Here is an 11,864-nt window from a genome sequence, read left to right as displayed (position 1 = left end):
CAATTGACTGGACCTAATAATTAGCCCAAATTCACAACCTGTGATAAAAAAGTCTAGTTTTTGAAAATGAGCTTTATTAGCATTTAATTAAAGGGAATAATGAGCGTAATTAAAATTTATTTAGAGGAAGGAACAAATACGAGCATCTATTTAACATATTCCTGAATACCGAAAATAATTTTTCATATTTTGTAATACCTCAAGTGTTATCTCAGTTTTAAAATTTATTTTTTTTTATTTATAAATTTTAATAAATCAAATGATATGAAAAACTATAAATAAATACATACTTGTATATATTTAATTTCTTTTGTAATAATTAATTTAAAATTTATTATAGTTAAAAGAGATAATTAACATTTAATTAAAAAATACGCTCAATTTATGTGATAATTACGCACTTAGGCATCTTTTAATGATGGTAAGATTTAAGATATATTTTGACCCTAAAAAAGAAAATCCAATATAATTAATTACGACCTAAATATTAAAATTTTCTTTTAGAGTAATAATAAATATCAAATCCCCCATCAATAAAGAATGCTTAGATATTCAGAAGTCAGGATAAATATAATTATCATTAAATTTGTTGAATATTTTGATAAATGGGCATCAAAGTAAACATCATTACCATTAAATAACATAGCCTTGCTACAGTACGCCATCCTCTCGTCTGGTTCGCACTTGGCATGACAGGCTCTCTCCCCGCGCTACAGATGCGGCACGCGAGTCCCGTTCTCCTTCGTTGAAGAGAACGGTACCGAGGAAGTCACGATCCGCTGTCCTCGACGCGACTTCCGAGATCCATCGACAGCGGAAGACGAATCGTTTTCCGCCGTCTTTCAGCTTTTTCTATCGTTTCCATGGAGTTCATTAACGGTGATTCGGAAGCGGATCGTGATCGCGATCGCGATCGCTTTCCCGAGGCAGCTCCCGTTGGCGTCCGCGGGGCACATTCCCTCCACTTTCCCGATCGCGATCGCCGCCGCGGGCTGTCCTTTCCATCCCCCGGAGCCGTCCGGCTCCGTGCTTACCGCTTCGATGGCCGCGGCGGCTTCTTCTCTCGTGATTGGGATATCGCCGAGGCCGAATCCTCACACTGCGAATTCAATTGGTTCCACGTCGATCTCCCTAAAGGGAACCACAAGCTCTCCGTTTCGGCTCAGCTCTTAATCGATGCCCTATGCCCTCCTCTCAAGCTACAGGACATTCTTTCATTAGTGTCTAATGGGCCATTCTGTGCTCACGTCGACGGCGCCCTTATTTTCCGCGTGAACTCACCTGGCCCTGCCACATCTGATTTCACCCTCCGGCTCGCCGCCCGTGTTACGGAGGCTACTGTCATTACTGTTTCGCTTGGGCGAGTGCCGAGGTTGGGTTTTTCTCAGACCGGGCAGTCTCTGCTTTCCGAGATCCCCGTTTTGGAGCATAGGAGGGGTGCTGAGGATGGGGAGGAGAGGGTCGAGGGTAGTGGAATCGTTATCGGTGAGCATGTTCTCGAGTTTTTGCTCACGATGAATCATTCTGCGGAGGCAGATAATCCTGTGCCGAGGACTGTGTCTGATTTGGTGGTGCACGTTATAGATACGCATGTCGATCACGTGCAGGATATTGTGACCAGACTCGAGATGCAGCTCGATTCCGTCGAGCTGGAATTGGATAAAGGTATGGGATGTCTCTGGTGTTTGATGAATGAAATGATTTGATTATGTTGTCTGGTTTGGCGTTTAGATTGATAAAGCCTGAAAGGGTTCCCTTGATTTTTGAAGGATCGATTTGTAGAACTTGCCATCATCAATAAAAATACACTTAGCCTAAAATTTTAGTGTTGACGCTATGAATCATTCATTTTAATTCATTTTTGTGCAGTTTTTTTTTTTTTAATTTATCCTTTCTTGCTAAATCTTCAGATATCTATATTTGGTGTATGTTCTTTATTTTTGGTACATACATACAAAGTAGGTCTTTTTTGAAAATTTTCAACAGGTTTATGGTCTATTTTGGCACTCCATTTGTCTCGTAAAAATAATTACTTCTCAACTTTTTTTATCATACATTCTTCTTAACATTTTATATTTTGTTGAAATCTTACAATTATGTAGAAGTTTTCTTGTTATACCACTTAAATGTAGGAATTTATTAGTATACCGTCCTAACCTTTTGTATTAGTAATCCCTGATGTATATAGTCTTACTAAACTAGTTAAGCTTAGTTTAGTTAATAGGCCATCAACCCTTATAGGAGCATGAGCTTAGAGACCTGTCTAGCTTGATTAGACCCAATCACAAATTGAGTGGATTGAGTTAATGGCACAAAAGTTTAAGTTGACCTACCATATAATATAGCCTAATTGCACTTTTGGCCCGGATATGGTCTCTAAGGATTCATCCACATTATGGCTTAATTATTAGGACGGTTATTTTCATAAGTAAGGTGAATTTAAAAAAAAAATGCAATATTTCTTTTAGTTTAACACCAAGATGCATCTTTATATGAGTTAATAGATTGAGTATTGTACTTGCAATATTAAATATTAAGGAGCCATAATAATAAATCCATATGTTTGGAGTTATGCACTTGTAAAAATCTAATTTATTTATTAGTGTCTTTTTGTTGTCTATACCATAGTCAATATAATTATGGTTTTATACAAGTTGTCTTTAAGTCTCCATCGTATTTTTTTTTCTTATAGTTTTAAAACATTCCATATATTAATCACTTAGCTTCATGATAAGTAGCCAACTTCTTAATTTTATGAATAGAATGGATTTGGAATGGTTTAAGAAATTTATTTTTTGGAGATTTCTTATTGATATATCAATCAATCAAAGGCACCACAAGTGTTATTTCAAGCTGTAGATAACTACTCTCTGTTATTTTCTCCTCCTTATTGTTGACGATATTTTTTCTCTAATTTTGAGTCTTCTTCCACTAGACAACAAGCCAACTACTGAATTCTTCTCCTATATTGTTGGAATAACAATCTGGATTATACTCCTTTGTTGGATAGCAGGCACTCTCGCTATTTTTGCAGTAGATATCAACCAATTGTTGTTTTGACTCCTATTTTCTGTGAAAACTATAAAGCAACAATGAAAGTTGATGAAAACGACGACTATAAGAGGATAACAGTGGCAAAAATGAAGCAATGGAGGTAGCAACGACTTCAACAAATAGAAAACAATGACGTACTTCAGTGCACAACACTATAGCTACAGTTATGCTAAAGTATTCTATAAACTCCTTGCTTTTGCTGGAGAAGGAACCGAGAGGAAGTTCTTCTGGAGAATTTTAGATTGAATTTATTTCTAGATTATTGCCTATTCATAGGAAAAATCATCCGATAAATTAATTTAAAAGTATACTTTATTTATCATAAATTGATTCCACAATAGAAAAAAACTAATATCAAACAAACTTCATAGTATAACCAACCATGTCTATAATAGAAATCTAGATACGTACCAATTTAATTGAAGTAAAACACACTTTCACAATGTAGCACTCAAGACAAATATGGGATGGTGGGTTTTGGAAAGTATTTTAGCTTATAAGTAGATTTTACTACTAGGATGAAGTTATATCTTAAGTTTGCCTTGAAACATGCAACCGCCTAAACCAAATTGTAAATGGATTAATACCAAAGCAAGAAGATTTAAGTTTAAGATGCAGAGGTCATCGACAAGTCAAAAGTAGTTGCCATTTATTAAGCCTTATTGATTGCCCTTATTAAAGTTTCTTGAAGTTTATTGCCTATTCCAAATTTAAGTTTTGATACGAACTGATGGATCGGGATAGATATTCTTTACTTTCTTTTTCATTTATATTTTTTCCTCTCTGTTCATACTTTTCTTATTCCAAAAGTATGTGAGATTTTCGTATATATCTCAAATCTAATAGCTAAAAAAGATTAGCTAAAAGGATTCAATAAAAGAGTGGAAGGATAGGAATAGAAAGGATGTATTTCAGACACAGTACAAAGAAACTCCGATTCTTATAATTTTGCATTTCTTCATTTCGTCTCTTCTGTCTTTTCTTTCAAATTTCATATTTTTTTTTCACTCTTGCTCAAGTTACTTTCTGGGGTCCCCACTAAGTGATGCACGCGGTACAAAGTTCATGGTGCAGAATTTTTCCTTACATTCATAGTCCATATATTTTTCTTTACATTTATAAAAAGAGTCTTCTTTTGGAAGATCTAAGAAATTCAGGGGTTAGGTCCAATTTGTTGAGATTTTATTTTTAGTTTTTTTTTCATTGACATATGGTGGACTTAGGAGAGGTTGAGTCGAGGAATTTATTTAACGTGGGGGAATGTAAAAGGACCTTTGAAGTGATTTGAGTCTTTTAAAATTTTGAGAAGGATTTCTATGTTTATATAGAACTATTTAAGAATGGCTGATTTTGGATTACTTTTGGTAGTTGATTTTAAGTGGAGTTTAAGAGGGGTTTGGTAAGGAGATTGGGTGTAGATATTTTATGGAATGCTTAAGATGTTGGTAAGAGGTTACTAGAGTTGTTAGGGTCTGTGATATAAAAGTTATTGTGTGCAGATTTTAAGGAAGATTGAGCGAATGGGTTTTGATAGATTTTGGTTAGTTGGCTTTACATGGGAAGAAAAATGGGAAATAAGTGTTGGAATTTTGAGAAGGTCCATAACACAAGAAAGGGATGTATAGAAGTAAATCTATTAGACTGGTCACTGGACCAGCCTTAGTTTATCACAGGCAGAACTTGACCCCTTTGGGTGGGGTCCAACAGAGATATTAAGAGAGGGATTAATGTGTTCAGGAGGGAAGATTCAAAGAAGGGGCTATTTTGGGATTTACTTCATGATTATATACTTTAATAGGATATTTTCCCTAGGGTTAGGGTGATGAGGACATCGACAAACGCTACCGACATGTTTATCGCCGGCGAAATCGCAGATCGACGGCCACAATTCAGCACCTCTACTTTTGATATTAGATGTCATGATGTATTTTATTATTATCTTATGTTATTTGCAGTCTTTCTATTTTTACCCCTGTGGGGAGTTACTTTGTTATTGTAGCCCAGAGGGCAATTTCGTATTTTCTCATTGTATGAGTTGAGACCTATATATAGTGGTCTCATGTATTATTTTGAGCTTAATGAATATTTTGAATGAAAATTTGTTTTGATCATCTTGTCTTCTTTTTCTTCTTGTGGAGAGTTAGAAAGGAGAACGAGAGCCCAAGGTGAGGGTGAAAAGCAATACCCACCAGTCATTGGAAAGAGTCCGTGGCTCGTGGTCTATCCCCAACATCCAATCCCCCTCCCTTCTTCCCAACCCGCCGGCCTTAGCTTCCCCTTAGCCGCCGGCCACCCCACCACCACCATCCGTTCGTGGACCTTTCAACCATCGACCTCATCTCCCATTCCCCTCGAATTCAAGTTTTGAAAATTCAAAATTTGAATTTCAAAATCTTTCCAATTTTGGAATTTCCAAATTAGGAAAGTTTTAAATCCGTTTTCATGACAAAATTCAAATTCAAACGGATTTTGTTTTAATCCTTCTTAAACCTCATGCACCCAATTTGGAAAACATCCACTTGCTCCCACACCAATTTCCCCCTCTAGAAGCCACCGGCCACAAATCCCCGCCGTCCCCACCCTCTCTCTCCCCGTCTCTTGAATCAAGAGTCCAAGAGGGAACGAAGGCGACGTCTTCCATCTCCGTTTCAATGACGTATGGCGGATCCGGAGCTTGAGTGGGGTCTTGTGTTCAACGCCGACGGAAGCATCAACATCCTACGATCCTCGTGCTTCGACGTAGGATTTGAGGACAAAACCACCGTAGAAGAATATTTGGAGAGAGTCATCCCGATCCTTGCAAGCATCATCGACCGACGATTTTCAAGCTACAATTGGAGTCTCGACGGCCACCTACGACATCCATCCCCACCGGCTACCTTTCCTCCGACGAAGTTCTTCGGCGCCTTCTCTCTAGTGGTGATATCCTTCATCATTTGGATCTTCTCTCTCCGCTAAAGCTTACTAATAGTTGAGTGAAACGGCCCACAAGGTGAAATTCTCATTGTTAAGCGTTGGATTTTTGTTACTTGTACTTTGCATCTAAATCTCTTGGAGTTTTGAATGAATTGCTTCGGTTAATTTCAATTGCATTTCTTTGGACCTAATAAAGTTGAAAATTTCATATTCTTAACTCAATTCTATGTGCTAGCTTTAAATTTAAAAGGAGCAAAACTTTAATCTTTTCTCTTCTTAAATTTCTTGAAATAACTCCTAGTGGTTATCATCTCATATGATTCACATCATAGGGTTTTCTCTTTTTTGGCTGAAATTAGATTGTTCTAAGGATTGATTGGGCTATAGCTAGTGGCTAGAGATTGGGAGAGCCGGATCTTTCTCTCGAATTGAAGATCCATTATATCTTGTTCGTTTTGTTCCATATTTCATCAATTATAAATGTTTTCTCTTATTTTTCTTCATCGTTCTTCTCAATTGTTGTTTAGCCTTCACTGAAATTCAAATTCAGCCAATCTTTTCTTGGTTTCTTACAAGCATTTCCTATCAGATTTATACTTTAATTATCATGATAAAGTGATCTACACATCATATAGCATTATGAGGTATCTATAAAGCTTTTACAAATATGTAAGAAAATTTTGAGCATGAAAGACATCATTAAACATATAAGTTATGACATAGAATCTACTAAATATTCTTGTAAATATGATGTAAGTATCAAGGATAATGCCCCTAATAAATAATTGTACATTCATCCTCCAATAATAAAAATTACCTTCCTCACAATGCAATATGGAGACAAATGCTCAATTGAGATCCAGGGGAATAATGTGTTAAATAAAGAAGTCTTAATTTGTTAGAAGACGTAGATGTTTATAGTAGTAATGAGAATTTTTCAAGAAACAACAAGAACAATCCAACACCTATAATAAAGAATTTTAATAATGGATGTGTATAAAGGAAGTGGAAAGGAAAACAGTAAGGAGGAGATGAAGAAGAAAATCTAATTGTGATGGAGAGTGACATCATGACTCAAGAGTGGATGCTGATGCATGTCAAAGAAAGTGAGAAAGGGAAAAAGCTCGGGTGACAATATGCTACAGCTGGAACAAGGCAATGAAGACTTGCAGCGTGAGAGGGGTGATCTTGCTCTTGGGTGGAAGAAAAGAGAGGAAGAGATGCGGTGTATGGCTGGTTTAGGAGAAGCGGTGAAACAAACTTGTGGGAGAACCCTAACTCAGTTCCTTACTTTTCACTTTTGATGGCGATGATGGGTGGAATTCTTGTACAATGAAGGCGGCAATGTCAAAAACGAGGGAATTCACATGTTGGGTCTAAGCAGGGGCGGAACCACCTAGTGCGGGGGGGGGGGGCAATTGACCCCCCTAAAAAAATTAAAAAATATTTATTACATAGATATTTAGGTAATTTGGTCCTCTCCATCCTTTTTTTACTTCCTCTCCATCCTTTTTTTACTATTTATTATAGGAGTTTTTAGGCAATTCCCCCCCCCCCCCTAAAAAAAATAAAATATTATGATCTTTAGGTGATTGTCCCCTAGCAAAATTAAACACGTTGTGTAGATGTGTTATTTATAAATTTACCCCCCCTAAGAATCAAGGCCGGTTTCGCCCCTAGGCCTAAGTCTGCCATGTTTTTTATGGTCAAGGATGGGCTGATTCAAAGGTTTGGCTCATTACACTATTTTACCCCAGGAAGAAGCGTAAAACTAATGCTATTAATTTGAATCAAATTGCGTTGAATTTTAACTAGTCGGCTATTTAATCAAATCACATGGAACTTGTCAAGCTTTGAATTATTTTACCTTGACAAGGACAAAAGCTAGAGTAGCATCACAATCCATTCAAAGCATTCTAGTGTTAGGTTTCCTTGTTCAGGATTTTTGTTTTCTTACTCATTTTCTTGAAATGCTGGCGAAAAAAATGAATCCTATACTAATTGTTTTGTAAGTTCTTTCTGTGCATGGTGTGGAATTACAAGCAAACACTTGCTTGTGTAATGTGTAAAAGGGTTTTAGTGTGGTTTATATACAAAATGAATACCGGCATGAACATTTAGTTCATCATCACCAATTCAAGTCTGTTCTCTTAAAACAGGTGTAGTAGATTTTTTTTTTTAATCTTAAAATTTTCAAATATATTCAACTAAGCATTTCTTCTAATGTGCTCTCCTGAACCATAGATGAATCTGCGGTTGATTTGTTCAAAAGATTGTTGGCCTTATATTCTTCTTTTGAAACAAATAAAGTGAAATGTTGCTAGTTTCTGCTAATGCTAGTTCCTTTAGCTGCATTTAACGTTTTCAACCCTTTATGAAGCTGTGTTTTATAGCCACTTCATTCAGTTAATAAATTTTTATACAATGATGATTATATTGTGGCATTTATACTTGATTTCTTGTTTAAAATCACGCTATATCTTCTGGTTATAGGTGGTTCTGCACTGAAGAAACAAATGCTAGATGATAGAAGATTTCCGAAAATGCATTTGGATTTGCAGCGCCTTCTACAGGTGATTAATCATTTTTACCATTTGTAGAATTTATTATAGAAAAATTCAAACTCTTACCTTTAGAGAGTCATTTTCAGCTTCTCAAATTGGGTCTTCTATGAATTTTTAAGCCTCTTTGCCCTATTTTACTGTTATGCATCCAACTAAAATACCATATAATCTTCGTTTGAGGCAGAAATAATATATATACACAGGTTTTTGATATGCCGGTTCATACTGAACCGGCCCAGCCGGTGTACTAAAGGCCGAAACAGTCCGCCTCCTCTGTTTAGTTCCGCCTAGTTCTGCCCAACAGGGTGGGCCCCACCTATCCACGCAATTTCAAATTGAAAAAGAGTTGGCGGCTAGGACTTGGGAGGGAAATTAGATTAGGAAAACTTTTTGTATTAAAGAGTAAGAGAGGATTAGAGAAGATTATGTTTTGATTGAGTGGAATTAGAGTTTCTTGGAGACTTGGGCTCTTCTTGTCTAGAGATTTGGGAGAGACTATCCTCCTCTCGAATTGAGGATCTCTTCTATCTTTGCTTTGTTCTTGTTTCTCTTTGTTTTCTATAAGATTGGCTATTGTTTGATTGTTCTTCCACCACGATTTCTTCATTTTCTCGCTGTTTTTTCCTATTATTGTTAGATTTGCTTGCGAACTCAAGTAGATCCGATAGAATTACTTGTGAACTAAAGTATTTCCTATCAGTTTTGATTTCACTAGTTTAACCTGCTTTAATGCAGGTAGTTGCTCATGGTGAGCAAGTATTCCCACGCGTGAAAGAGAAATGTGCGGGGAAAAGCTGGTTCCTGAATGAAAACATTGTTGCTCTGGAGGAGCTAATTGGTCGCCTTAGGAGACTGAAAGAGAATCTGGGATTTATAGTAAATCGGGTGACAGCCATTCAAGCTGGTCTTGATAGTTGGCAAGCAGAACAAATAAACAGAAAACTTTACTACCTTTCCTTTTTCTCACTGATTTTTCTTCCGCTATCAATTGTCACTGGAGGTAAGCTTAGCTGCTATTGATATGTCGAGATTCATGCTTCGTTTGGGACGGCTTTCTTACTGCTTTTTAAAGTAGATTTTCAATACAAAATTAAATTTTTTATATTAAAAAACAGTAAAAAAAACAATCCCAACGAAGCTTCAAATACTTTACAGGTTCCTTCACTTCTGCATTTTGTTTTTTCTTGACAGTATTTGGTATGAACGTTGGTGGAGTGCCATGGACAGGACAGAAGGACCCAGAACTAAAAGATGGCTTTCGCAATGTTTTACTGCTCTGTGCTGCTATGTTCTTGTTACTTCTATTTTGCTTTACCTTCCCAACTATCTATCGACATATTTCTGCTTGGAGCAACCGAGCTGCATTACGAAGATCATGGTCTCTTAACAGAAAGTCCTTCTTGAGAAGAACACTCCGAAGAGGTGCATTTCAGGGAGGAGGAGGTTATATACGTCTTTAATTGGTTATTCTTATATGCCTGTACAGTTACAGACTTCGAATAGAGGAGATCAGGTATCTATTGAAGGGCAAATTATTAGGTCCGGACATCCAATAAAAACTTGTCACATGATCTGTGCTTTGACTGCGTTTTATCTGTGCTTTTGATGCGCTTGACTTAAAATTCCGCAGACATATGTACATTCAACGTAGCAAATTTTTAGTGGATGTCCGGACCTAGAAATAGGTCCGATGATCAGACCTAATAATTTGCCCTATTGAAGCCAACACAATTCACCAGCATTTACATATTCTTTATTCATTCTTCAGTAATTAATTCAGATTGTTTTGATCAAGTTGATGGAATTATTTTTCAATGTAATTACTTGTTAACTTTGATAAATAGCCACTTCTGTTGTAAATTGTAATGTGATGATTTGAAATACTTGAAAATTTTCAGATTTTTGCAACGAAGTCATCTTCCATCAACTTTTGATTTTATGTTGAGAAGGGGAGCTCTGAAATTCCATCAAAGCCTTTGAGCTTTGAATTGTAACTATTGCATATCTATTGTATATTTTGTGTCTGATTTTATGAGCAGTCATTGATGATTTGAAGCTTTGAAGCCTTTGAACTTCTATGGGATTAGGAATGATTTTGTGTTGATAAGAAATAGTCGTTTTTTTTTTTCTCGATTGCTAAAATATACTTTTTTCATTGGTCTCAAACAGGAGAAATTATTATGTGTAGAGTTCGGATGTAGAGTTGCGTCTGAACTTTACATATTATTGAATATTTTGCTGAATGTTTATGTGTATTTACTTAGTATTTATTGAGTATTAAATACGCAATAAATATTTGATAAATATGCAATAAATACTCAACAAATATATAATAAATATTTAGTAAATACCCGACAAATATGCATTAATATAAAAATATATATTTTAACAACGTGTGAACATTTCATTGGAGTACTGACACAACTTTACATCTGGACACCGTACGTAATAATTTCTCCTCAATCAGATCGGAAAATCAATTAGTGTCTAATATTTCTCGACAACCTTGACATTATAGAAAGGTTGATGGCTTGCCCTACTAAGGCTTCGTTTGAGACGGCTTTCTTATTACTTTATAAAGCAGCCTTTTAGTACAAAAGTTTTAATTTTTGTACTAAAAAATTGATTTAAAAAGCAGTAAAAAAGCCGTCCCAAACAAACTTTAACTTATTTATTATTTTGTCTTTTGGCTCTGACATGTCACCTTGAGATGATAATGTAAAAATTGTGTGCATAATTTTTATTTTGATGAGTAAAAAAATATTGAATTTATCTTAGGATTAGTATAATATGAGTTTTTTATATACAATGTTAATTTCAAAACATGTTTAAATGTTTAATGATTTTTATTAAGCCCATCATAGCATAAATTTTCTCAGCTTTATTTTCTTATCAAATTCTTCTCTCATCTTCTCATTGAATTAGTTTAACTTAATTTTTTTTTATCTTATTCAATTCTTCTTGCATCATCCGTTCATTGAATTAGCTTCGAAAGCCAAATGGATTAACAAGTTGACAAAAAAATGTTTAAGGTATTATTGCTCATAAATCTTTTAACAAACTAAAAAATAGGGTGCCACAATTTGTAATCATAGGCAGAATTTGCTTAACAACAACAAATAAGTTTTTATCATATTACATGAGGTCGATTACATGAATTTTTTTTTTCCATTGTGTCCCATTAAAACTTCATTATGGATAGTTTTTTTGTTGATTCTTAAAGCAATTTTTTAGTATGAAAATTAAAATTTTTATATTAAAAAGTTGCTTTAAGAAGCAACAAGAAAGTCGTCGCAAATGAAACCTAAAAATCAAAATCTCATTTAAATT

The 11,864-nt window shown here is 35.4% G+C and overlaps 1 protein-coding gene across 1 annotated transcript; it reads left to right on the top strand.

The window, feature by feature from the left end:
* The first annotated feature begins 669 nt into the window (after positions 1 to 669).
* Positions 670 to 10,593, top strand: LOC110099749 (zinc transport protein ZntB). The gene is made up of 4 exons (XM_020827004.2): positions 670 to 1,665; positions 8,464 to 8,543; positions 9,270 to 9,534; positions 9,726 to 10,593. Exons 1-4 carry the CDS (start codon positions 864 to 866, stop codon positions 9,992 to 9,994), a joined length of 1,416 nt encoding a protein of 471 aa, XP_020682663.2. The 5' UTR covers positions 670 to 863; the 3' UTR covers positions 9,995 to 10,593.
* Positions 10,594 to 11,864: the final 1,271 nt, after the last annotated feature.

This window comes from Dendrobium catenatum, unplaced genomic scaffold (assembly GCF_001605985.2).
Source record: "Dendrobium catenatum unplaced genomic scaffold, ASM160598v2 fragScaff_scaffold_253, whole genome shotgun sequence".
In the NCBI taxonomy this organism is placed as follows: Eukaryota; Viridiplantae; Streptophyta; class Magnoliopsida; order Asparagales; family Orchidaceae; genus Dendrobium; species Dendrobium catenatum.
This window is presented reverse-complemented; position numbering and strand designations above follow the sequence as displayed.

Coding starts and splice junctions, on each gene's coding strand:
- LOC110099749 (XM_020827004.2), top strand. CDS start 864: ATGGAGTTCATTAACGGTGATTCGGAAGCGGATCGTGATCGCGATCGC. Junction 8,544..9,269: donor ATTTGCAGCGCCTTCTACAG/GTGATTAATCAT, acceptor GCTTTAATGCAG/GTAGTTGCTCATGGTGAGCA. Junction 9,535..9,725: donor GCTATCAATTGTCACTGGAG/GTAAGCTTAGCT, acceptor TTTTCTTGACAG/TATTTGGTATGAACGTTGGT.